Source organism: Phacochoerus africanus, chromosome 16 (assembly GCF_016906955.1).
Source record: "Phacochoerus africanus isolate WHEZ1 chromosome 16, ROS_Pafr_v1, whole genome shotgun sequence".
Taxonomy (NCBI): Eukaryota; Metazoa; Chordata; class Mammalia; order Artiodactyla; family Suidae; genus Phacochoerus; species Phacochoerus africanus.
In genome coordinates, this window is record NC_062559.1 from 9,104,735 (window position 1) to 9,132,108 (window position 27,374).

A 27,374-nucleotide genomic window follows, 5' to 3' on the forward strand; every position below is an offset into this window, starting at 1 on the left:
GTGTAGCCATTACATTAGAAATTTAGCTCCTCACTAGTTTTTTTTTTTTTTTTTTTTTTGCTCCTCACTAGTTTTAAGAAAATATTTTACAAATATATGACGCTGCTTTTAGGAAGGGGCTAAATTAGGAGTTTTGGATTAACATATATACACTACTGTCTATAAAATAGTTAGACAGCAAGGACCTACTGTATAGCTCAGGGAACTATATTAAATGTCTTGTAATAGCTTACAACAAAAAAGAATCTGAAAAAGAATCTATAGTATCTGTGTGAATATATATATATATATAATGTGTGTGCATATATGGATAGATCACTTTGCTGTATACCTGAAGCTAACACAACATTGCAAATTAACTCTATACTTCAGTTTTTTAAATGTTTAATTTAAAAAAGTATATAATACTTTGTAAATGGTTTTATCAAATAGAGAGTTTACATTCTAAAAAAAAGTAAACATAGGCAGGTAGAAAAAAATGCATGAATCAAGCTGTTACAATAAGTACTATGTATATAACTGAACGGGGGGAAGATCACTTTCAGTCAGGTTAGTCATGGAAAAGCTTCAAGAGTTAGTTAAAGAATAGGTATGATTCTGTAGAGAATAGAATGAAAGTTAATTTGCCGTGGGAGGGGGCATTGCCCATAGAGGTGGGTTTAAATACTGAGGTATATTTAAAGGACTTGGAGAAATAGTCTTGATTGGAGTGGAAGGTTTGTATTGATAAATAGTAAAAGATACAGTTGTTTAATGGAAAAGATTTTGTCTGTACCATAATGGTAGTATGTTCCTAAAATCCTCAGTTCACTTGCAGTCTATTTTAATATTTCTGTGTAAAGGGGTTATCACAACATACAGCTTGCAGTTGTATCATGATTCTAAATAAGTATTTACACCCCTGAATGTGTTCTGTGGATACTGAGGCTAGAGTCTTTATTTAGCCCTACTCAGGTTAAAATGATGTTTTGTTTTTCAGTTACTTACACGCCAAGTCAATCATCCACAGAGACCTCAAGAGTAATAGTATCCTTCCTGAATTTGTCTGCGAAGTTTGAAAACATCCTGACCTTTTCTCCTGCATTTTGTCTTCACACTCTGTAAAAACAGTTTTCCTGCTAAGTTCAGTAATACACGTAAAGGGAATTGATCAGTGGGTATGCACAAGACTGTGGTAGTACCAGGTGCTACAGCCTGCTTTTGGTTTTTGAACAGCTGAACATTACAAAAGAAATCTCTCGAGTCTTTATGATAGTAGGACTCTTTGATTACTTGTTTATGTTCTATAAACACTATAAAATGCACAGTTTTATAGTTATTTACTAGTTTCTTTCAGTGTTCTAACCTTGCACAGTGGTAGTTGAGATGTAAGTGAAGGCTCTAAGTTATGTAACTATGAGGTGAGAAAAACATTTCTTCTTATTCCATAAGCCCAGATTAAGATCCTGTTTGCCATTTGCCTTCATTCCAGTGAAGAGCCTTTACAGCTTTCCCAGAAGTGCCAGAAGGACATTTGGGCTATGCTAAGGGGAGGAGTTCCCGTCATGGCTTAATGGTTAACGAACCTGACTAGCATCCATGCGGACCTGGGTTCTATCCCTGGCCTTGCTCAGTGGGTTAAGGATCCGATGTTGCTGTGAGCTGTGGTGTAGGTCGCAGACACAGCTCGGATCCCGAGTTGCTGTGGCCGTGGCTGTGCTATAAGCTGGTGGCTACAGCTCCAATTTGACCCCTAGCCTGGGAACCTTCCTATGCCATGGGTGCGGCCCTAAAAAGACAAGAGACAAAAAAATAAATAAAATGATAAAATCTAATGCAGAGTTTCAAGGTCTCCCATAAACTTAGAAGAAAAAAAAAACTCACCTCACCCTACCACATTTCAAGCATCAAAAATCTTAAAAGCAGGTCATATAGTCCAACAGAACTAATTATTTTAAAAACATATTTATTAACTTTAAAAGGGAATATGAAGAACTATACTTTTTTGAAGACTATCATAAGATAGAATTATAGAAATTATATCTCTTACCTAAAATTTTCATAATGCTTTGCTTTGGTAGGAAAATGAGATCTGTTGTTTTCCTTTACTTACTAAACCTCAGATATTTTTCTTCATGAAGACCTCACAGTAAAAATAGGTGATTTTGGTCTAGCCACAGTGAAATCTCGATGGAGTGGGTCCCATCAATTTGAACAGTTGTCTGGATCCATTTTGTGGATGGTAAGAATTGAGGCTGTTTCTCCATTAATTAAATTTGTGGACCCTGAGATGCTGTTGAGTTACTAAAAAGTCACTGAAGATTTCAACTGTAGTATTTTCATAGTTCTTAGTATTCAGAAAAGTCGATGTTGATCTTTTTTTAATATAAATAGATTTTAACTTTTTTCTGTGTCTTAGAATATTATGAAACCAGTTTCAGTATATTCCAAACAGAAATTACATATTTTATAAACACTGTTTAAGTTTTATTCAGAATTATCTCCTTAAAATATTTTGCGTTCAAAATGTTCTGTGTACCCTGTTTCAGGGGAAAAAAAAAAAAGCATGCAATTTAAGCAGGTGTGATCTACAGCAGTTATTAAGGTTTTACTAAAAGAACTACTCCTTTTTAAAAGAGGCTGTTTCACAGTTTTATTTAAGCCTAAATTGGAAAGTTACTTCCTTTCAACTATAAAGAACCATATAATCATGGGCAGCTGGGAGAAGAAAGACAAAAAGAAAAATGAAAGGTGGATTTTTAACACTGTCAGCCTTCTGCTGCCCTGTGTAGCTCTTTCTCTTTCTTTATTCCTGTTTCTGATTTGTGGAACAGAAGAAAGAGAAGTTATAAAAAGGAACTAAAGCTTCTATGTAGTTACTTTCAGCAGGCTGTGAGGACAGTCATAGGAATCGTTTCCTAAGCCAACAGTTCTCAGAGGGATCCATAAGACCCTTTCAGAAGTCCCCAGAGTCGTCCTGTATGAGATGAGATTTTTCTTTCTATTCTTCAACACATGACAATAGATTGAATGCAGAAGCAAATATGGGACCCTAGCTGGCTGGGGTAAAACCAGTCAAAATGAATCGAAGTACCTTTCTTCTCACTAAACTTTGTTTTTGAAAATATAGTTACTTTTCATTTTTAAAAAATGGTTGATTTGTATCAACACTTAATGGTTTCATTATTTTAAAATTAATAAGTATTTTAACAGTTCCTCATTTAAGTTTTAATGTGATAAATATAATCCCCATAAACAGAAGATCCTTGAGGTGTCCTCCATGATTTTTAAGACTGAAAGAACCCTGAGACTAAGAAGTCTGAGAACCTCTGCTCTAAGCTGAATGTAGGGTGTCCCAAAACAGGGTGCAGTGGAGTTTTTTGCTTGTTTGTTTTGGTCACACCCATCCCATGTGGAAGTTCCCTGGCTAGGGATTGACTCCGAGCTGCAACTGCTGCAGTGCTGGATCCTTACCTCACTGTGCCAGGCTGGAGGTCAAGCCCATGCTTCAATGGATCCTTAACCTAATGTGCCATAGAGGAAACTAAGGTGCAGTCTTAAGCTTTAAATAACTGAATCTGCACTAAGACTTTGGGACACCCTGCTGGGAATAAAAAATCTACAAGGGGTTTCAAAGCCACACTTGCCTAAATTCCCCAAACTTATCTGTAGTGTTCCAAAGAAGGGCATTCCAAGGTAGGATTCTGAGTTAATCAGAGTAAGGCTAGGGTTAAATTTGGCTATAATTTCCTGTAATAATTGGCATTAGAGTGAGTGGGGCAGGGTAGGAGGTGGGCATTGGATTTGGAGGCAGGAGGTCTGGGCCCTTGTGCTCTGATTGACTCTTAACCTGGACCTTTCTTGACCTCCTTCAAGTTTCTCCATCTTTAATGTTGGATTAGGCTAGTTGATTTTGAATAGATTTTCTAATTCTAGGATTTCATAATTAGGGCTAGCTAGCTAGTTTTCTTTGATATATATTTAACTGTGTTAATAATTATAAACAAGAAGCTAATCAAGAATTGTAATCTGGATCTCAGGTACCTCTTTAAATCATATACCTTGTGACAAAAATAACAGTGTATCCAAAGAAGTGAGGGATGACAAATTTTAAGTGCTAAAATCACGAAACCTAAAATTATAAAGAAACAGTTGATACATGTTTTAAATGTGTGTTTGTTTTAACTAGTGTAGGAAAGTTAGGTTCAGTCAAGTCTCTAGGTTTGTCTTTTTCCAAAAATCTTAGTTTATATAGTTTTTAGACTATTATACATGAAGTTTTATTTTTTCTTTTAATTTCTTTCTTATTGACACCTGGTTGATGAATTCATCCTTTATTCCACCAAGCTGAGTTATAAGACAAGAGATTAGCCAATAGTACACTTAATTGTTGAATAAATCCTTTGGGTTGATGTTGCCTTATGGAATATCTAAAGACTAGAAGAGTTTGGTCAGAAACAAAGGGTATGCAATTCACTGATTTATTTATAGTAGTATTCTCCATCTTGTTTTATTTATATCTTGAAGGAAACTTTAGTGAAAATTTTTACAAATTACTAAATTAATTGAGGTTAAATCATGCATTTCTTATAAATAGACCACATACAACTTTTCATCAAACCATCTACCAACAATAATGAGATAAAACTAAATTTTTAAAAAGCAGTTCTGTTGCTGTTGCTGTGGCTGTGGCATAGCCCAGTGGCCTCAGTTCCAATTTGACCCCTAGCCTGGGAACCTCCATACGCTGCAAGTGCAGCACTAAAAAGACTAAATAAATGAATAAATAGGCAGTTCTGTATAGCACAGGGAACTATATCCAATCTCTTGGGATAGAACATAATGGAAGATAATATGAGAAAAAGAAAGTGTTTATATGGGTGACTGAGTCACTTTGCTGTATAGCAGAAATTGGTACAACATTGTAAACCAACTATACTTTAATAAAAAATAAATGAATAAGACAGTTCTTCAACTGTCCCTCACAGAGATTGTGTTCTGGCTTTGAAAGTTATGTCTATCCTAACCAGCCTCTCAGTATTCTTGCTGGTTCACTGCATCACAGTTGTATGTGGTTTAAAAGTAATTACCGATGAAACATATAACAAAAGCAAATGGATACAACCTTCTCCTTCACCCCTCCCCGCATCCTTTCACTCTCACCTAGATCTCCCTCTGCATCTTCCATCAGTGTCAACCTTGGGTGGACATTAAAGTCATCTGGGGAGCTCTATTTGAGTCCCATCCCAGACTCCAGTGTTACATTATTGGGCTAGAATGTAGTCTGGATGTTGAGAGGTTAAAGGCTGCACAGGTGATTCTGTTTTGCAAAACAAAAGTGAGGCTGAGTGCTGTTATTGGTTGACTTGTGAGATAGTCTGACCTGCCTCACCCTGACTAGTTACCAGGCATCTTGTCCCAGGTCTTTCAGCCATTTTTGCAGTTAGTCCTGGTTTTGGTATCAAATTAATGTTTTCACAAGTTTTTATTAATACCTTGCAGTTCCTCTAATTCCTTCCAAATCAGGCAGTACAGCAAGGTGAAAGAACTCCTTTAAGCTAATGTTTAATCAACCCTTTATTGTATTTCATGTAAACAACTAATAAGAAATCTAGTTGTAGGATATAGTGACATATGTAAAAATGTAGCAAACATGACTAGGTCTGTATCTTTGCTCAAGAACCAGCAGCCAAAAGGTTCTTTATACCATTTTCTACTAAATCTACCCACTGTGTATTATTGTTTATTGTTTATAAAGCATCCATGGCATCCTTGTACTGTTTTTGGAAGCAAGAAAGGGGTTTGAGTTTATCAGTCTTGAACTTCTACCATTATTATCTAAGGTGCCTTGAGATAAAGAGAATCATTTGTACCAATGGAAAACTTAAATTCTGAGGCAGTTGCCGTAGTAGTTACGCTACTCCCAAACATCTCATAACTACAAGTCTATAGTATTTCTTTTCTGTGTTAGGAACGGGAAGTGGGAACTCATTTTTGAGGGGGTAAAATCATGGGAAGAATTCAAATAGCAGTGATGGTATTTTGTGCAGAAAGAGGGTAGCTATTAAAATTATAAAATCTGAATAACGTATATAGAATTTCAGCTAATACTGCCTCTCTGAGAGTTTACAGAGCATTTTTTCCTGTATCTTTCATAATTGGTTTTATTTCTTTGGTCATTAATAAGAGAATTGATTATATATTAGGTTATTTAATGATAAAAAATTATTGTTCTGGGATTTATAACAGGTTTGGTTTTCAGTCTTTATTAAGATGACATGAAAAATGAACAAGAATATCTTTTTCTTTTTATTTTCTACCAGGCGCCAGAAGTAATCAGAATGCAAGACAAAAACCCGTATAGCTTTCAGTCAGACGTATATGCTTTTGGTATTGTTCTGTATGAATTGATGACTGGACAGTTACCTTATTCAAACATCAACAACAGGGACCAGGTAAATATTTACCATCTCTTAGGGTTCATTTTGCTATTTGTAGAAAGGCTCTAATTCATGATAGAAAAGAAGTATTGGATCCTGGGTAAGAATGAAGGATGAATCTCTTAATCTTTGTTACCAGTTTTAGAAACCTTTTGTATACTTTTGGTAGTGTAATAGCACGTAAGGCCTTTCCTTGAAACATCATGCTTCACTGGCACAGCGTTGTATACCAACTATATACTCTAATAAATATAAATAAATAAAAAGCTTTCAATAATGTAAAAAAATATATATATATCATGTGTCTAACTAGAGGTTCCTGAACATCTGATCTTCTGATTAGAAATTAGGGAATACAATAACGGATATACCTCTTATCTCTTGACCATGGCACAGTTAGAAGAATGAGCTCTGCTACTGCAGCATCTGGGCTTTTACTTTTTACTCTATCACTGTGCTATCTGAGCAGGTACAGAGTAGCTATGAACTTCTTTATATCAAATACTTTTAAAATTATTAAGTCTTCCTACTTTTTTAATTTTTAAAACTAGGTAAATGGAAGAACTGTTACATCATGCTTTCATTTTTCTATGATGAGAACTCAAGTAGGAGGGAATTGTTTAATCTCTCTCTTAAATTCCTTTTCTCTGTTCCTTAGCTTCCGAAGTGTCAACATAGCCTCTTGCAGCTCTTTCCCTTTTCTCTCCCAGCCGTGTTAAATTCACCTAGGCTTTTAACACTGGCCAAGAAAAAAGAATTGTCTTTACTGAAATTACCTTGTATAACTCAACCTTTTAAAAGTGTGTACGTGTCTACGTGTTTGTGTGTGTGTGTGCGCATGCGTGTTTGTGGACAAAGAGATTGCAGCAGTTACTATATGAGAAAACAACGGTAGACCATGTAAACTGTGATTAATTAATATTTATACATTATACTGTGATTTGCATGTGAATCACCTGGGTGATTTGCTAAAAAACAGAGATGATGGAGCAGACTCTGGTTCAATGGGTGGGGTCCAAGCAGCTGCATTTTTACTAAGTTTGCCAGGTGTTTCTGATACATACCAGAGTTGAGAATCACTCATATAAAGAATTTTTTAGGAGTTCCTGTTGTGGCTCAGCGGGTTAAAAACCCAGTGTAGTCTCCATGAGGATGTGGGTTTGATCCTTGGCCTCACTCAGTGGGTTAAGGATCCTGCATTGCTGCAGCATGGGTTGCAAATGTGGCTCAGATCTGGTGTTGCTGTGGCTGTGGTGTAGACTGACAGCTGCAGCTCCAGTTCATCCCCTAGCCTGGGAAATTCCATATGCCATAGGTGTGATGTAAAAAAGAAAAAAAAATAGAATCTTTTAAAATTGGGAATGTTTTATGTGTTTTAGAATAAACTCACAACCCACTGAAATGATAGTTTTTATGTATAAATGTATTACTTCATATAGTAGTGTTTTGGTCAGCAGTTGAACTCTGAATTTTTTGGTGATAGCTCTGAGTAGTTTTTTCACTAAGAATTTGTAACTGTCATAGTATATCAGAGAAGTAATCTAAGTTGTCATGTTGCCTTTTCTCTCCCAGCCGTGTTAAATTCACCTAGGCTTTTAACACTGGCCATATGTACTTTATTGAATCACCATCTGGCCCTTACCCACCAGTGGTCTTGATTCTCTACTCTGAAAAAATGTTTAATCACTGCATTTCTCTCTAAGTCAACGCAAAACTAATTTTTTAGTTGCTGCTTGATCTTTCTAACTATGTCATAGCTTTACACTGTTGAATCTTAGCTTTAAATGTTAAAAAGAAATCTGTGATCTGGCTTCTGATGATCTGCTATTTTAAGCCTCCATGAAACTTAGATTCAGGATAGACCAAAATGGTAGCTAAAAAACATAATTGCACCATGAGCTATGGTGTAGGTCACAGACATGGCTCGGATCCCACGTTGCTGTGGCTGTGGCATAGTCCAGCGGCTACAGCTCTGATTCAGCCCCTAGCCTGGGAACCTCCATGTCCCACAGGTGCGGCCCTGAAAAGACCAAAGAAAGAAAGAAAGAATATAATGGAAACATTGCTCTTACTGTACTTGTGACAGCTTCTAGGTCACTGAGATGACTAATTGGATAGAGGTGGTCCGAGCAGCAAGGTCACCTCTAGTTCCCAGCTTCAAGTGCTCTGCCTTTTACGGTCTTATTAACTCAACCATATAGCATAATACCCTGTGCCATGTTCAGTTTTCCTGTGCACATTTTTCGAGAGAAATTAAGAGGGAATTTTAGCCTAGTTTTCGTTGATTTATCATAGAGACTATAAATAATAAAAATTTATGAACCTAAGAACTGGATGAAATGCCTTTGTCAGTGAATAAGTTTATTTCAATAAAATAATATTACAGAAAGAAGTAGTACTATCTCCAAAATATGGAAAAAGCATCCCAGAGTTCTGCACTCATCCACTTCTTGGCATTTTAGGTGCTTTGTCCTCCATGGGAGTGTAATAAATGATGTGGCAAGGGCTTACTCTCCATGAGAGAAGTAAATGAGTGACCAACAGAAGGGTAAGGCCTTTACCAGTTAATTTTTTCTGGTAGTACAGGTAGAATCTTCTGGAATTTGCCAGTCTAAAACCAACTATTTGATGAAGAAAAAGAAGATAAAAGAATTACATACTCTTCCCATTATCCCCATTCTGTTTCATTTTCCTTCTAGTCTGCTTTCTCCAAGTGGCACTATCCATGAAACTGCCTCTTTTGTATCAATAACTCTTGTCATCCTCAGTGCAGTCACCCTGGGTGTTGTTCCAATCATCCCCTTGACTTGATTTTTCTTTCTCTTTCTCTTTCTCTTTCTCTCATACTTTGATCTCCATGGCTCTCAGATTGGACTTCTGTCTGAAAATCTAGGAATGTTCTTTTTTTTTTTCATGGGAGATGGGGTAACTGCTTCTTCATAATTTAGAACCATTCCCTACACTCTCAACCCCATAATCTGAGGTGGCAGGGTTTTGCCTGTAAATTCAAAACAGGGCTCTGGTAAAGCAGGGTAATGCAGTGGCAGACCTTGGACTCACAACCTGCATGACCTCATCACTGTACCTCTCTATCTTTTTGTTTTTCAGTTGTTAAAAATAAGAGATTGAGGAGTTCCCATTGTGGCTGACTGATAATGAACCTGACTAGTATCCGTGAGGACCATCCCTGGCCTCACTCTGTGGGTTAAGGATTCAGCGCTACTGTGAGCAGTGGTGTAGGTCACAGATGCAACTCAGATCCCGTGTTGTTGTGGCTGTGGCGTAAAGCCAGCAGCTACGGCGCAGATTCAACCCCTAGCCTGGGAACTTACATATGCCTCGGGCTCAGCCCTAAAAAGCAAAAAAAAAAAAAGAGAGAGAGAGGTTGGGCTAAAGAATTCCTTACAGTTACAAAAGATCAGATTCTTTTGTAAAACAAGTCTTAATTCTTAAGGACTGACCATCGCTGTGTTACTTTGCAGAATAGCATGCCTTTTCACTTCACTTACCCTAGTGCCAAGTCTTAAGAAACTGCTTTGTCATTTTGTTCCCATCTTCATCATCATGTTTTGCTCTCTAGTCACTCTATTCTTCCCTCTTTCAGTGCAGCTTCTCTGCCAAATTGGGATTAATATTAATAATGTACTCAATTAGGAGTTCCCGTTGTGGCTCAGTGGTTAACTAATCCAACTAGGAACCATGAGGTTTCGGGTTTGATCCCTGGCTTTGCTCAGTGGGTTAAGGATCTGGCGTTGCCATGAGCTATGGTATAGGTCGCAGACGCGGCTCAGATCCCAAGCTGCTGTGGCTGTGGTGTAGGCCAGCGGCTACAGCTCTGATTGCACCCCTAGCCTGGGAACTTCCACGTGCCAAGAGCGCAGCCCTAAAAAGCCAAAAAAAAAAAAAACTAGATATATTGACTGTCAACCTTCATGGCTTGCTTTTCTTGGAGCCAAAGTTTTGTGTCATCTTAGAAGAAAATAGCAGATAACATTTTTTCATGTGAATTCCAGTTTTTTGTTTTTTGGTTGTTTTTGTTTTGTCTTTTTGCCATTTCTTGGGCCGCTCCCACGGCATATGGAGGTTCCCAGGCTAGGGGTTGAATCGGAGCTGTAGCCGCCAGCCTATGCCAGAGCCACAGCAACGCGGGATCCGAGCCGCGTCTGCAGCCTACACCACAGCTCACGGCAATGCCAGATCGTTAACTCACTGAGCAAGGGCAGGGATCGAACCGCAACCTCATGGTTCCTAGTCGGATTCGTTAATCACTGTGCCACGGACGGGAACTCCCAGTTTTTTGTTTTTGTTTGTGTTTGTTTTGTCTTTTCTATGGCTGCACCCACGGCTTGTGGAGATTCCCAGGCTAGGGGTCTAATCCGAGCTGTAGCTGCCAGCCTGCCCCAGAAGCATAGTAACGTGGGATCCAGGCTGCGTCTGTGACCTACACCACAGCTCACAGCAACACCCGGATCCTTAACCCACTGAGCGAGGCCAGGGATAGAACCCGCAACCTCATGGTTCCTAGTCGGATTCGTTAACCACTGAGCCACAACGGGAGCTCCGAATTCCAGTTACTATTGCTATGTAAAAAAACCTCCTAAAACATAGTGGCTTAAATTATGAATCTGCATTTTGGGCTTCTCTCCATGAGGAGGGTTTATCTCTGTTTCACATGGTATTGGCTGTTAGATTCACTGGTTTTATTTATATACCTGACAAGTTGGTATTAGCTATCGGCTCAAAGCTCAGTCAGGACAAGGGCCAGGGACCTCAGTTCTTCTTGACATGGATCTCTCTGTGAGGGCTTCTTCCCAGGAAGCTTGGTGGCTGGTTTCCAAGTACAGGATTTCAAGAGATAGGAAATGGTAATAAGTGTCAGTGTCTTATCAACGTGCAAATTAATTTAACAAAAAAAAAATTTGATACCTACTGTATGAACAGCACTGTGGGATACAGAGGGATGCTGAAATAAATAAAACCCAGGCTGTGCTCTCAGTGGAGTTTACAGTTCTGTTAAGGCTGTGCAGGAGGTGATGCTGAGAATGAGCAGCCATGTGCCCCAGTAATACAGAGGAGTCCCAGAATTTCAAACTGAGCTATATTGATTTTGTAGTGTAAGTGCCGCTTGAATTTTCTATTCATAAAATACATCCAGGAAAGACCTTCTCTTTAAGTTTAAATAATTGCGAAGAACATAATCTCTGGTGTATTATATTGACATTTCAAAGAAAGCCATTCGATCCTTCTTTTAAATATACCAAATAAAATCTAAAAGACATACTGATTTGATACCTACTGTCATTGCTTGTTTATAAAACTTCATTAATTTCTAGAAGTTTTACATGATTCCTTTTTTGGTCTTCAAATTATTTTTATTCTACTTCCTCCACAGAATTTTTTTCCTAATGCAACATATTTTTATGCTTTAAAGCCTTTTTTTTTTCGATCACTCCAATCTCTGCAACAAAAAATATGTCTTTAAATTTATAATTAAAATTTTATTCTGGGAGTTCCCGTCGTGGCTCAGTGGTTAATGAATCCGACTAGGAACCATGAGGTTGTGGGTTCCATCCCTGGCCTTGCTCAGTGGGTGAAGGATCCAGTGTTGCCATGAGCTGTGGTGTAGGTCGCAGACGTGGTTTGGATCCCGCGTTGCTGTGGCTCTGGCATAGGCAGGTGGCTACAGCTCTGTTTGAACCCCTAGCCTGGGAATCTCCATGTGCCGTGGGTGCAGCCCTAACAGGACGAAGAGACAAAAAAAAATTTTTTTTTCTAGTGACTTTAGGCCCTGAATGTTGATTTTTTTTATTCTGAATTATACTATTAATAATTAATATGTAACTGATGAAAATAGCAATAAATTTTGATATATAGAAACACTTAAAATTTATTCAAAATGCGCATCTTAATGAATAACATGGGGCTTTTCAATTCATTTATATATTTGTGGGTAAATATGACTTCTGGTAGAATAAGCTGCAACTTAGCAGCCATCCTTTTCCTTGTTTTATTTTTAAAGAAGTGCTGAGAAATGTTCAGATAAATAAGTTGACAAAGTCAGGAGTTTTATAACTATATGCAGAGTTCAGTAGTCCCCAAGAGCACCCTCAGGTTCAGTAAGTCATTAAATCTTACAACTCACTGAAAGTTGTTAATACAGTTATGGTTTATTACAACAAAAGGATACAGGTTAAGGTCAACCAAGGGATGAAATACATAGGGCAGAAGCTGGGAGAGTTTCACCTGTGGAGGTTCCAGTTGTCCTCTTCCATTAGAATTGTGGACAGTAGTTTGTGACAATGTGCAGGAGGTATTGCCAACCAGGGAAACTCACTGGAGCCTCAAGGCTGGAGTTATCATTGGGGTTCAGTCACAAAGATGCAGTTGTCCGACACCTCTGTTGCTGACCTTAGTTTTCAGCCTCTATGGAGATCACCTTACTCAAAGTTCCTTTTACAAATCGCATTGGTAGTATAGACTGTCTGGCATGGCCTAAGGTCCCAGGTAAACAAAGACAGTCTTATTAGGCAGAACCATCCAGGCATTTAGAATTATATCCCAGGAGCCAAAGGCAAAGGCCAGCCCTCCCTTGGACTAAGATTAATTTTTTTTTTTAGGGCCTCCCTGCAGCATATGGAAGTTCCCAGGCTAGGGGTCGAATCAGAGCTGCAGCTTGCAGCAAGGCAGAGTCCTTAACTCACTGAGTGAGGTCAGGGATTGAACTTGCATTCTCATGGATACTAGTCAGGTTCTTAACCCACTATGCCACAACGGGAACTCCAAGATTAATTCTATACCCCAAACATATTACTCAGTTTTTTGAACTCGAAGCTGCTGGCCTACACCACAGCCACAGCAATGCCAGATCCGAGCTGTGTCTACGACCTACACCCCAGCTCACAGCATGCCAGATCCTTAACCCACTGAGCAAGGCCAGAGATCAGACCTGCAACCTCATGGTTCCTAGTCAGATTTGTTTCCGCTGCACCACAACAGGAACTCCTGAACTCACTTCTGAACATAACAAAAATTACATGATAACTGTCATTAAATTTTATTTTAATTAGTTGGCAATTCAGTTAGTTTTGCTAAAAGGAAAGAACTGGAAACCAACTATCTTACAAAGGTATTTGTTACGCATTTATTAGAGTGCAGTTACACACGAGCATTTGGAAGTGTCCCTTTGGTCCCCCAGCAGTTTGACACCTTGGAGCAGTGTGTGCTCTTGTTATATACCATGTAGACAAAGGATGTGCCTTCTGCCAAGTAGGAGAAGGGTGGTGCTCAGGCCAACCAACTTATAGTTAAACAAGGGTTATTACAGCACCAAACAGGAAATAACAAAGTAGGATACTAAACTTGACTTCCTAAAATTCATCAGTTCTGCCCTGGAACAGGGGATCTCTTACTGGCTCTCTCCTCCTTGGCCTCTGGCCTGTCCCTCTTAAACCTGTTCCCTTTAAGATCGAAACCCCTCTCTCCTTCCTGAGTCCCAAGACTTCTAACATCTGTCTCTGCCCACTTTTGAAAGAACCGCAAGTCAGAAAATTAGAAGAGCAAGAAATTAGAAAAATTATAAATCTCTGCACACGGGGAGACAAGCCTTTTACTTCACTAAACAGAAGGTTTTGGTTCCCAGTAGCTTGATCTTCTTGCCCCTGGAGGAGGCTCTGATTCTCGCCTTTTTTTTTTTTTTTTTTTTTTTTGACTTTTTCAGGCTGCACCCTCAGCATAGGAAGTTCCTGGGCTAGAGGTCTAATTGGAGCTACAGCTGCCGGCCCATATCACAGCCATAGCAATGCCAGATCCCAGCCGCGTCTGCGACCTGCACCACAGCACACGGCTGAGCAAGGCCAGGGATCGAACCCGGAACCTCATGGTTCCTAGTCGAATTCGTTTCTGCTGTGCCACGACGGGAACTCCGCTTCTCACATTTGTGTAAGTAATGCTGAGGTGCCTCATCAAGAGTTTAAAATTCAGATGCCAAGACTACTGCTAAAAGGTTAACTTTTTTGGTTGAGTAGAGGAGACATGATCTGATCTTTGTTTTGAAATGATTACCCATCAGTGGGAAAATGGATTGGATAAGGAGAGACTGGAAGCATGGGAAGCAATTAGGAGACACTTGCGATAGTCCAGGGGTCATAAGACTTCACCTTGCAGTATTAGTTCCCCTGTAATACACAGGAGTCAGAATACTAGTAGTGTTGTGCTTTTTAGCTTTTTATTAAAGTGTAATGTACATACAGAAAAAATATATGTCAGGAGTTCCCGTTGTGGCTCAGTGGGTTACAAACCCAGCTAGTATCCAGGAGAATGCGGGTTTGATCCCTGGCCCCACTCAGCGAGTTAAAGATCTGGCATTGCTGTGAATTGTGGTGTAGGTCACAGACATGGCTTGGATCTGGCGTTTCTGTGGCTGTGGTGTAGGCTGGCACCTGTAGCTCTAATTCGACCCCAAGCCTGGGAACCTCCATATTCCCACAGGTGAGGCCCTAAATTAAAAAAAGGTGGGGGGGGGGGAGAAAAGTACAAGAGTGTACAGCGTGTTGAATTTTAATAATTCAGTATATATATGTATTTGAAATTGTCTACAAGGTTGTATGATATGCCTTTTTTTCCCTCCCCAGATAATTTTTATGGTGGGACGAGGATATCTATCTCCAGATCTCAGTAAGGTACGGAGTAACTGTCCAAAGGCCATGAAGAGATTAATGGCAGAGTGCCTAAAAAAGAAGAGAGATGAGAGACCACTCTTTCCCCAAGTAAGAAAAAGCTTTATGTTAACTAAAAGGAGAGATGAATATTTCAATGCAGATTTTTAAGTACTTTTTAGAGCAGAGGTTTGTTTTCACAAATTTGGATTCCATGTGATCATGTGCAGACTCTGATAAGTAAACACGTGATTTTATGTAAACACTTGGATTTATAAAGGTTGAATAGTGGTACACCTAGAAACTTAGGATATAGGTACAAAATATTTAGAAAGATTTTACTTTTGTCTAGCAGTTCTCAAATTTTTTGGTCTCGAAATTCTTTTCTACACTTAAAAATTATTAAAGACCTCGGGCCAAAGAGCTTTTGTTGATGTAAGTAGTAATTACCATTTTAAAAATTAAAACTGAGTTTTAAAAATATTTTTCATAGGAGTTCCCATGTGGCTCAGCGGGTTAAATATCCGACATTGTCACTGCAGTGGCTTGAGTGGCTCCTGTGGTTCAGGTTTGATCCCTGGCCCGGGAACTTCCGCATGCCAAGGGTGTGGCCAAAAAAATTAATTAAAAAATTAGCTAAAATATTTATCTATAAATTTATTTAAGCATAATAAAACCATTACATTTTAAATAATGTTTTATGAAAAGTAATTATATTTCCCACCAAAAAAAAGTAGAGAAAAGTGACCTTGGGGAGTTCCCTGCCATAGTACGTTTGGTTAAGAATCTGAATGCGGTGGAAGTGTGGGTTCAGTCCCCAGCCTGGTGCAGTAGGTTAAAGGATCCACCACTGATGTAGCTGCAGCGTAGGTCACAGTTGTGGCTCAGATTCATTCTCTAGTCTAGCAACTTCCAGGTATTGCAGGTACAGCCATAAAACACAAATCTTTTTTTAAAGTGGCATTGTTTTACGCTTTTTGCAGATCTCTACAAAATAAAGATAGCTAGATTCTCTGCTTTGCAGTTATTATGTTGCAATGTCTTATCTCATGTAGTTCCCGAAAGCTCCATTTATGCTTATAAAATAGGGACAGGAAAAAGGGCAAATGAAATCTTAATGATAGTATGAAAAGTTTTTCCATAGACTACGCTTTGTACACTGCTGCTTTAGTTCTTCTTGATGGTAAAATAAAGAGGTTCCAAGCATCCCTTTAATAATAGGTATTTTTGAGAGGCATTTCCACCTTGGGCAAAAAGAAAAGACATCTCTTGGTACTGTCTGCCATTCTCTGATTCTTGAAAACTCTCCATTGTTTTTTGTTTTTTCATGTTATAAAGTAAAGCTCTTAAATTAATCAGTCTTTCATAAATTTGACAAAGTGGGACTAAGAACCTGAACGAGCAATTCTAGATACTGTAATGTAAATTCAGTGTTTAGCGTTGTGAGGACGTTCTTGATAGTGCTCTGTAAATGCGTCCCCGTAAGACAGTACAGTTTTCAAGTGGAAAATGCTGACTCCCATAGTTACTAAGGTACCAGAATTCCTGACTTGATCCTTTTTGAACCTTATGCCTTCGAATACCCAATCCTAGATGAGTTTTTTAGACAGAAGTCAGTGTTAAAGGAATGTGAGAATCTTTTATTCACATCTAAAGATTCTCTGTTTTTTTAAGCAAGACTAGAAATTCTTTTTTGTTTTTTTAGGGCCGCACTCGCGGCATATAAAGTTCCCAGGTTAGGGGTCGAATCAGAACTTGTAGCTGCCAGACTGCACCACAGCCACAGAAATGCCAAATCTGAGCTGCATCTGCTGTCCACACCACGGCTCATAGCAACACCAGATCCTTAACCCATTGAGCGAGGCCAGGAATCGAACCCGTGTCCTCATGGATACTAGTCAGGTTCGTTACCACTTAGCCACAATGGGAACTCCCCATTTAAAGATTTGATGATAGAATTTATGGTTTTTAACAACTGTTGCTGGGCGGGGGGCAGGGGGGGGCTTGTCCCGGGGGGGGGAAGCTGAATGGCTGGGTAGATATATTGGAATTCTACGTCACTATTTCCTTTGAGGAAGAGTTGTTATTTTTGTTTTAAACCCAGAAAACCACTGGTTTAAGACTGTGAAAGTAAACGACTGGTATTGTTGGCCAATGTCAGCAGAACTCTGCACCATAATCTCTTTTCACATCCCAGCTTCTAGGGTTTCCTATTTAATAGGGTTGCTGTACCTTAATAATGCAGGTATATATCCTTAGGCTCACTTTTCAGATGGTATTAACAGGGACAGAATGGTCATATTTTTAATATAACATATTTCATGCTTTGCATGGTATCAGAAAATGAAATACATATATGACCATTCCAGATCATTGAAGACTGCCCCTTTAAGTATTACTTTTAAATTTTCATTATAAGGTCTGTCTTTATACCATACATAAACATAAATTTCAGGTGACTATAGATTTATATGTAGGAGTTTCCTGAAACTCCTACATATAAAAAACTCTTGGTAGCTCAGAAAAATAATGTTAGTAGTGTATAATATATATAATACCACTATATAGTATATAATCATAGTAGTAATAATAATGGCTGCTAAAGTTTTATTGAGTACTTACTATATGACTGACTGGTTAAGGATTCAGTATTGTCACCACTGTTGGCTCAGGTTTGGTCCCTGGCCTTGGAACTTAAACATGCTGTGTGTGTGGCCCCCAGAAAAAAAAATTTTTAATTTATATGTAAAAAACAAAACTATAAAATAAGAAAACCATTTTTATAACCTTGAGGTAGGAAAGTCTTTCCTAAGCAAGAGACAAAAATCCAGAAGTTATAAAGGAAAAGGTTAACAGGGATCACATTTTTAAACTTCTATATAGTAAAAATAATGTTGGAAGATAAACATTGAGAAAAATGTTTACATATAATAAATTTTATATCATATAAAAATGTATATAATAAAGACTTTGTATTATTCAGAGTACTCTTCTACAAATCTCTAAGTAAAAGGGAGTCAATAGAAAATGAACAAAGAATAAAAACTGGTGATTCACAAAAGAAATATAAATGGTGAATAAATTCAGCGCAAGATGTTCAGTGACAGTTAATAAAATGCAAAGTCCCAACCGTGAAATACATTTTGACTTTGTTTCTCAGAATGACAATAATCCCGCATTGGGAACAGTGTTGGGAAATGAGGAAGAGCCTTTCTTTTAAATTTTCATCAATGTTGGCAGCCTTGTAAAGTGGTAAACTCCGTAAACTTAAAACGCATATCACTTTTGGTCTGGTAATTCCGTTCCTAAAAATCTATGCTGTATGCTACAGAAGCTGCTTCCACAAGTATTCAGATATATGTGAGACTGTTCGCTGTAGGAGAAATTAAAGACATTAAGGTTAAGATATCTCTCAGTAGGTGGCTTGGATACCAGTTAGTGGAAAAGAAAGAAATGCAGAAAAATATGGGTAGTGTAATACCACTTGAACGGTGGTGAGGGTGGGGATGGGCCCTATTTTCATATGTACATGTTTATGCATAGGAAAGGTCCAGAAGAAAGTATAGACTCTTTAACAGTGGTTACCCCTGGAAGGTAGGATTTATACTTTTCTGTATTATTTGAATTTTTATTTGTGTGTTATGCTTATAATTTTAAAAATTTTGTAACATTGCTTACTTCTTTGCCTTCTTATACTAATTATACAGACTACAGTTTTAACTTTTAAAAAAACTCTTGGTAGCTCAGAAAAATAATGTTAGTAGTGTATAATATATATAATACCACTATATAGTATATAATCATAGTAGTAATAATAATGGCTGCTAAAGTTTTATTGAGTACTTACTATATGCCAGGCATTATGCCAAGCAAGCCCTTTACATGTATGTACACCCTCAAAAGCAATAACCTATTTCTTTGTACCTTAAACATGTGCTGAATTTCTACATTTTGTGTATTGGTGTCTATTTGTAGAGTTTTCCTTGACTTTTCTTTCACTCATGGGTTGTCACCTGTCACTCCTCACTCCTGTGCCACTAGCATTCTGGGTCATCGGGGTCCTACTTTTAATTATCTGTGTGTAAGACATTTCGCATTATTACATTTCATTAAAGAATGAGTTGCTCTAATGGTTGTTTATGAAGTCATGTAATGGATTAGTTATTTATGCTCCATATTCTTCCCAAAAGGGGCTTGTGGTCTGTGAGAAATAGCTATATAATTGACTTTAAATTTTTTATTATTTACTGTTCCAAGGCTGGCAAATGATCTAAAATTATAAAATGTAAATAAAAGCTAACTGTGGAGTTCCCGTCGTGGCTCAGTGGAGGTTTCCAGTTCGATCCCTGGCCTCGCTCAGTGGGATCCGGCGTTGCTGTGAGCTGTGGTGTAGATCACAGACGAGGCTCGGATCCTGCTTTGCTGTGGCTGTGGCGTAGGCCGGCAGCTACAGCTCCGATTAGACCTCTAGCCTGGGAACCTCCATATGCCATGGGTGCAGCCCTGGAAAAAGACAAAAAGACAAAAAATAATAATAAATAAATAAAAATAAAAGCTAACTGTGGGTTACTGTTCCCATTCAGTTTATAGAGACTAAAGCTGTATTAAATAGTTTGGTAATTTTCTCTTAAAGCTTTTTAAGGAAAAGTTATCAGTTCCTTTATTATTTTTCCAGGCATTTGGGATAATTAATACTGAAAACAATATAAGATTTCATTTGCTTTCTTATAAAGTATGATGGGGATTTTAAGGATGAACACCACCTAGATTTTCATTCTTCTTTCTTTTTTCTTTTTCTTTTTTTTTTCTTTTTTTTTTTTTTTAGATTCTCGCCTCTATTGAGCTGTTGGCCCGCTCATTGCCAAAAATTCACCGCAGTGCATCAGAACCCTCCTTGAATCGGGCTGGCTTCCAAACAGAGGATTTTAGTCTATATGCTTGTGCTTCTCCAAAAACACCCATCCAGGCAGGGGGATATGGTGCGTTTCCGGTTTACTGAAACAACTTGAATGACAGAGTATAGGAGGGTAGGGACCGAGAAAAGTGAAAATACATTTGCTTATATATTTTGCTTTATGTATGTGTATGTTTTTAAAGACTGGATATACATGTATATTTTTATGGCCACACCCATGGCATATGGAAGTTCCCAGGCCAGAGATTGAATCCAAGCCACAGCTGGCACAACACTGTGCCACTCACACCTCTCCAGCGACCCGAGCTGCTGCAGTTGGATCTTTTTTTTTTTTTTTTTGTCTTTTTAGGGCTGCACCCTTGGCATATGGAAGTTCCCAGGCTAGGGGTTGAATCGGAGCTATAGCTGCTGGCCTACGCCACAGCCACAGCCACAGCCACGGCAACACCAGATCCAAGCCTCATCGGTGACCTCTTGAACACCAGAGTTCAAGGCAACACCAGATCCTTAACTCACTGAGCAGGGCCAGGGATTGAATCCATGTCCTAATGGATACTGGTCGGGTTTGTTACTGCTGAGCCACAATGGCAACTCCCTGCAGTCAGATTCTTAACCCACTGTGCCACAGCAGGAACTCCAAGACTGGATATAATTTTATCCCCAATCTAAATGCTCATACTTAGCATTAAATTTTCAACATCAAAGGGTTTTTAAAATTCTCAGACATTGTTAAAAATTCACAGTACCGGGGAGTTCCCGTCGTGGCGCAGTCGTTAATGAATCCGACTGGGAACCATGAGGTTGCGGGTTCGGTCCCTGCCCTTGCTCAGTGGGTTAAGGATCCAGCGTTGCTGTGAGCTGTGGTGTAGGTCACAGAATGTGGCTCAGATCTGGCGTTGCTGAGGCTGTGGTGCAGGTCGGCAGCTGTAGCTCTGATTAGATCCCTAGCCTGGGAACCTCCATATGCCATGGGTGAGGCCCTAAAAAGACAAGAAAAAAAAAAAAAGAAATTCGCAGTACCTCTTCTGTAGGCTTTATTTCCTGTTCCAAGTTTGTTTTGTTTACCTTGCTATTAGCTATGGCGCCTTTTGCCATTACCTGTCATGCACCCATTAGGGGCTCCCGCGAGCAGCGCTACGCCTGTATATGTTGCAGGTGGGGAGCTGACAGTCGGTTAGACCGTATTAGCTAGGACAAACAGAACAAGTCTGATTAGGAGTCACTAGAATTGAAGAAGCTTATTTTTATTCTTAATATTTTTTCTAAAATTACTTCTTATTCTTACAATTTGGAAAATATAGTTATCCTTTATTCCCCTAAAGCAGTAAATTAAATTTCTTTGTATAAATCATGGGCGCAAGTAACCAAAGATATAGCTGAGTGAGGAGTGGCATGTCTGACGTGAGTAACATGGCTTAACTTTGAGTTTTTAGCTAATATTTCTTTATGTATTAAAGATGTCTTACGTGACATATAGAAGTCAAATGCATTGCCTTCTCCTCCCCAAAAATTTCACGGAATTCTGTGAAAATTTTTAGGATTTTTTTTTTCTTTTAGTTAACTCATTACCAAGTAACTAGAATTAATGAATTTTTTATCATTATTATTACTTTAGATTGTACTTAGCTGTCATGATGCCTATTAGCAAATCACCTTATCCATGCGTCTCATAAAATATCTGTCCTCCTTATATTCTTTGCCCAGCAAGATTCTACTTATTATGAATGAATGAACACTATTTTTTATTCCACAGTATAAAGTATGTTTAGTGCTTTCTAATGCTTGCACTTTCTTGTGTAGAAAATAACTGTAATGTGGTAATCAGTGTTTTTTTTACTGTGAACCGAAATCTTACTGGGAATCAGAAGTAAAAGAAGCATCATTGCTGTCATCAAAGAAATTGCCATGTCTACTTCAGAGTCAGCCTAGGGACCAGAGCCAGCCTCTTAAACACACCTTCATTTACTTGCTTTGGATTTGTGATTCTTTTCAATATAGCTGACAATTCAAGGTTATTCAGGGATAAAGCATCTATATAAATGCTATCCTTCTTGGAAGCCAATAAGGAAGAAAATAAAGAAGTCTTTAAACTAGTAATTTATTCATTAAGTACCACAAACACATTTTTGAAATACTTTCTTCATTTGAAAAAGCTAGATTTTATCTAGGGAAACTATTCAGTGGTAAGTTTGGCAAACCTTTTGCCCCTTATTTGGGTAGCTTAAGATAAATAATCCCCTTTGTATTTTTAGAAATTAATTCATGAAAAAGAGCATTCTTGTATTTTAAAAAAACTTTTGAGAATATGAAAGGGATAAAAGAATGTAACTTCAGGAATCCCTGTCGTGGCGCAGTGGTTAACAAATCCAACTAGGAACCATGAGGTTGCAGGTTCGATCCCTGGCCTTGCTCAGTGGGTTAAGGATCCAGCATTGCCATGAGCTGTGGTATAGGCTGCAGACCTGGCTTGGATCCCTCGTTGCTGTGGTTCTGGCGTAGGCCAGTGGCTACAGCTCCGATTAGACCCCTAGGCTGGGAACCTCCATATGCCACGGGAGCAGCCCTGGAAAAGGCCAAAAAAAAAAAAAAAAAAAGAATGTAACTTCAAAAACATCAAAGTGCATGATTTCTAATCCTGTGACACTAAAGATATGATTATTTGTATCTACTAGATTGGGTTTTATTGACTCATAAATCGAATGGCGGGCGTGTAACAAAGTTTTTACAAAATTGACTGGGTGTGGAATGCTCGAAGGTTTGGGCATTTTGAGGCACAGGAATTCAAAGGATCTTTTTATTGACAGCTCTGTTACAATTCCCCAGCATACTTTCTTAACTTTAATCTTCCTTTCTTTGTTCACTCTCTTTTTTTCCCCTAACACTGCCCACACCAGCCACCACCCAGCTCCCCATATCTTCATTTGGCTCTTTCCTTCCTTTGCCAAAGGGCGTTGCTGAGCTCTTAGAACTGCTCAGAAACTCATTATACCATCTCATAGACATTTAGACATGCCTTCAAAAGAGTTGCTTAGTAATTTGCTTCTTTCCATATTGGGTCCACTGAAAATGTTATTGGAAGAACATTAAAAATAAAGCAGGTGAGATATTTCAACAACATGGTTCTGGAGAAGTAGGAAGCATTAGAATGACATATGGTAATTTCCCTTTCTGTTGTTGTTATTGCTTTGATACTGAGTTTTAGATGAATTCTCTAAATAAGAATAACAGTATTTTCCTTACCATAAGAAGCATTAATCTCTTTGACTAAAGATTGGAAACAGGACATTCATTCTTTTGCAACTACTTCTTTCCTAAAACCTGAATCCTCAGATAGTTTCATTAAGGTTGATTTCCTTCTTCAGAAGGCAACCTTTTTCATGAAACTTTTTTTTTTTTTTTTTTCGGCCACACCTGTGCCATGTGGAAGTTTCCAGGCCGGGGATCAAACCATTGCCACAGTTATGACCTGCCACCTTGTGCCACGGCTGCAACAGCACCAGATCCTCAACCCACCGCCCCCACAAGGGAACTGTTTTACATTTTGGAAGTTTTACTAGTCAGTGATGAGGAATTAAGTTTTCTTCTTGATTTTATTTTTTTTTTATTTTAAATAGTTTGGGAATCATAGCATTTAATCAAACAATTCAGGTTTATTTTTACATATTATAGTATTGTACCAGCCATTTAAATACTAAACCAGTAGTATTTAAAATTATCCTTTCTAAAAAAGTGACTATTTAACACATAGCTTAAATGGACTTCCTTTCAAATGGATCACTGTCAATTAAGGAAATGATCTATCATTTTTTTTTAATATTATGAAAAGAGTATTTCATAACTAAAACATTTTGATTATTGAGGATTTCTATAATACTTTTACTAAATATTTCGTCTCCCTTGTGATCGTTTCTCTAAGAATTTTAAGAAGTCAGGTGTGCCTGTGTTCCTCGGCCTTTTGAAATCTGCCTAAAAGTTCCCTACAAACAAAGAATAATGGGACTCTAATTTCCAATGACTGCCTCCCCCGACATCTAAAATAAGCACTTACTTGTGCACAAAGTAAGAGATTTTTCATAACGTTTTATCTTTAAGGATTCTTTACCAAATTATATGTGTAACAGCCTCTGAAATACATTTAATTCTGGAGCTAAGGGTGATTATTTAGTAGTATCTTAAGTCCTTAGCTCTCCAGTCAACAAAGCATGATGTTTGAGGTGTCTGGAATCTGAGTGTTCCCTACCGTGTTCCTAAATAAAGTCAAAGGGAAAACAGTGCTCAGGTTATTCTCAATCAGAAAGGAGGCTTTTAAAGAAGTTTCTTTCATTTTGTGGCCTCTGGTTTTTCAGTTGATAATTAAATTAATATACTGAGGGGTTTTTTTAAAGAATATTTAGATGTTTCACTTCAGAGAACTTGACACAAGCAGAGTTGTCTCTTACTGCAAATAAAATAGGGTAGAAGGTAGGTTAATGGAGATTTCCTGATGTGCAAGAAGGAATAAGTATGAAAAAAAATTTTTTTTTTCCCAAACCAGATCCATTGCCTGTTAGCACTGCCTTTTTCTTAAGTTTCTCTGACTTCAAGGACACATATGAAAGAGTTTTATTTTATTGATCCCTAAACTATGACTTCCCTTTGTCTTCTTGTTTCCCCCCTAAAGTCCGATTATGAAAAGAACTGAATTCCATTAGAAGCCATAGACTCTGGTAGAATGATCTTTTAGTGTTTGTTTTATTGCTATTTGATTTGGAGGTCATTGTTGAGACTTTGTGCTTTGGGGTGTTGTTCTGTATGGTTTTATTTTTGAGATTAGTATGTAAGTTTGTAGAGTAGAACACTTTTGAGTGAAATGCAGTGTCTAATTGTAATGAATAGGAAGTGTGAAGACTTTTTAGTTATTTTTAACATGGTATATAGGACAGGACTTAGAGTTTATCACCTTCTGATATTCTTTCACTTAATAGATGAATTCTAGCCGTTTTTAACAGAGATTTCTGTAAAGCAGATCCTGTTTTCACATTGGCTTCCTTTAAGGAGACGTAGATTGTGCCAGATAGAGCGACTCCCTGTAAGAATGTTGAAAATTGCTTTAAAGAAATGTATTAAAATACTTCTGGAAAAAGTAGCAAACTTAAAACCATAAGCAAAGGTAGTTAGGATGTTTATATATTTCTAGAGTCTCTGTTAATCTAATAGCTTCCTGTGGTTATGCTCTAAGTGTTTTACTCTCCAAGGTCTTAGTAATTTGGCTCCCCCCACCCCCTTTCCCACCAATCAGTGCCAAACTCCCCTGTCCTTTTAAGTATGAGGTAATATACCCTCCTTGATCTTTTGAGTCACAATACCTTGATTAATTGTTTGTTAAAAGGAATCCTTAGATGGAAAGATGCAGTATCACTATCTGCAGTTCAGTTAGTAGTTGTATTTGGAATGGGAAAACAAATTAATAATTACTGAAAATGATTTGGGGCCTGTTGTTTGTTACACGTTTGGAGTCAGACCTGGCTTTGCATCCCAGCTCTGCCGTTTTCTAACTGAGATTTTGGGCAAGTTACTTAACCACTTTAAAGCCCAGCTTGTATCTCTCTAAAATAAAGAGAAGTGATAGCCCCTACCTCATTGAGTGACTGTGAGGATCAGATGCAAGTGTATATAAAGTATTTAGTGAGGCATCTGGTATACTATATATAGCAGACCTTCAAATGGTCGCTCGTATTATCAGCATCAGTCTGAGGGTGCAGCCAGCCAGTCATTAGCAGTCTGTTGTTTGTTAGGACATGCCAGTGTTCTCCAGTCACCAGCTGAAATTTAATAGCAATCAGAAAGTGGATAGATTCTTCGATTAAATTAGTATATTCCTACAAGTGATTGCCTGCATCCTCATTAGAAGCTCCTATTACTGAAAAATGATGTTAAGGCTGACTAAATTCCGATAGTTGTCAGTTATTAACTAACCCCCTGAAATTACCTATGGTGTATATAATAAGAGGAGCAAATCTCTAGTTTAACGTCAGACAGAAGAGTAGGTGAAAAATAATGGCATGAAATCCCCCAATGCAGTAAGCTAAGAGTATAGTACCTCACAGCTACAATTTTTATGCCAAGAGTAATATTCATTGACATGGGCCTGTGTAAGTTTAAAAGGTGGAATGAGGGGGAGAGGTCTGGATTTTCTTCTGTCAAATGTGTGATGTGGACAGACCATTTGACCTGTGAATTTCATGTTTTCCGAAATGAGACTATTTCATGCTCCCCTAATAGTAGCATTACAATAATGAAAATGAGTTGATAATTTGGGGGAAAATATTCTACAAATTATCCGTACTATTTTACCATCAGTTTCTGAGAAGTTTTATTCATTGGAACTGTTTTCAGCTTGATTACAGCCATGGCAGTGTAAAACCCAAGTGGGGAGTTGTTTCATATGTAATTTGTCTTCTCTTTCATGGTTTCAGCCTTTTTTGCTTTTAAATTAGTGATGCTGTTTCTAGATTTGTAGTATATGGCTGGACGCCTTGTAGTGAGGTTTCAGCGAGGCTTTTCTATTTTCTTTAGCTTATTTGAGATAACTTTTTTAAAATTAGCTCTTGTCCTCCCCCTACAGGAGAATTTGCAGCCTTCAAGTAGCCACACCATCATGACAGCATCTACTCTTATTTCTTAAGTCTTGTGTTCGTACAGTTTGTTAACATCAAAACACAGTTCTGTTCCTCAACTCTTTTTAAAGATAAAAAATTTTCAGTGCATAAGCTGGTGTGGAACAGAATGGAATTTCCCATCCAACAAAAGAGGGAAGAATGTTTTAGGAGCCAGAATTCTCTGCTGCCAGTGTTTCTCCTTCAACACAGATACCACGTGCACACAAGTCTGCCCACTCCCAGGAAGAAAGGGGAGACCCTGAGATCTGACCTTTGATGGTCAGGCGTGATGGAAAGAAACTGCTGCTACAGCTTGGGAGATTTGCTCTGGAAAGTCTGCCAGTCAACTTTGCCCTTCTAACCACCAGATCAGTATGTGGCTCATCATCTGATGGGGCAGTTGCAGTCACCAAGCCTCGTTCTCTTTCCTGTGCTGGGATTTCGTTGTGGAGCTCTTACCCCTAGCCACCGCCGGTTCATTTCTGAGGGATGGAACAAAAATGCAGCATGCCCCTCCCGTGTGGTACATGTTCAGTCCTTGACAGGTTTTTATCAAAACAAAGCTATTTTATGGAAATGGAGGGCGAGAGGTGAGGAGGCAGGTTTTGGTGCCAAGGAAAAGGGAATGCTGCATCTTTTTCCTGACCTGCTCGCTCTCTGGCCTTTGTTTTCCTTGCTCACCGCAGGGTCTGCCTAGAGGGCAGGCTGGAAGTGCGGGCGCGTCGCCTTCTTTTCCCTTTGGGTCCAG

The 27,374-nt window shown here is 38.4% G+C and overlaps 1 protein-coding gene across 6 annotated transcripts in view; it reads left to right on the forward strand.

Moving 5' to 3' along the window:
* The window catches only part of BRAF (B-Raf proto-oncogene, serine/threonine kinase), a 166,358-nt gene extending 139,510 nt beyond the window's left edge, over positions 1–26,848 (forward strand). For 2 of the 6 annotated variants that reach the window (XM_047763813.1, XM_047763810.1), the window contains 7 exons: positions 980–1,026; positions 2,103–2,221; positions 6,303–6,434; positions 15,050–15,184; positions 18,617–18,667; positions 19,899–20,052; positions 26,593–26,848. In XM_047763813.1, the coding sequence (XP_047619769.1) occupies positions 980–1,026; positions 2,103–2,221; positions 6,303–6,434; positions 15,050–15,184; positions 18,617–18,667; positions 19,899–20,052; positions 26,593–26,615 (661 nt within the window). In that variant the 3' untranslated portion in view covers positions 26,616–26,848. Of the gene's footprint in view, positions 1–979; positions 1,027–2,102; positions 2,222–6,302; positions 6,435–15,049; positions 15,185–18,616; positions 18,668–19,898; positions 20,150–26,592 lie in introns of those variants that run through there. The other 4 variants (XM_047763812.1, XM_047763814.1, XM_047763811.1 and 1 more) reach the window with 3 other exon arrangements.
* The last annotated feature ends 526 nt before the right edge of the window (positions 26,849–27,374 follow it).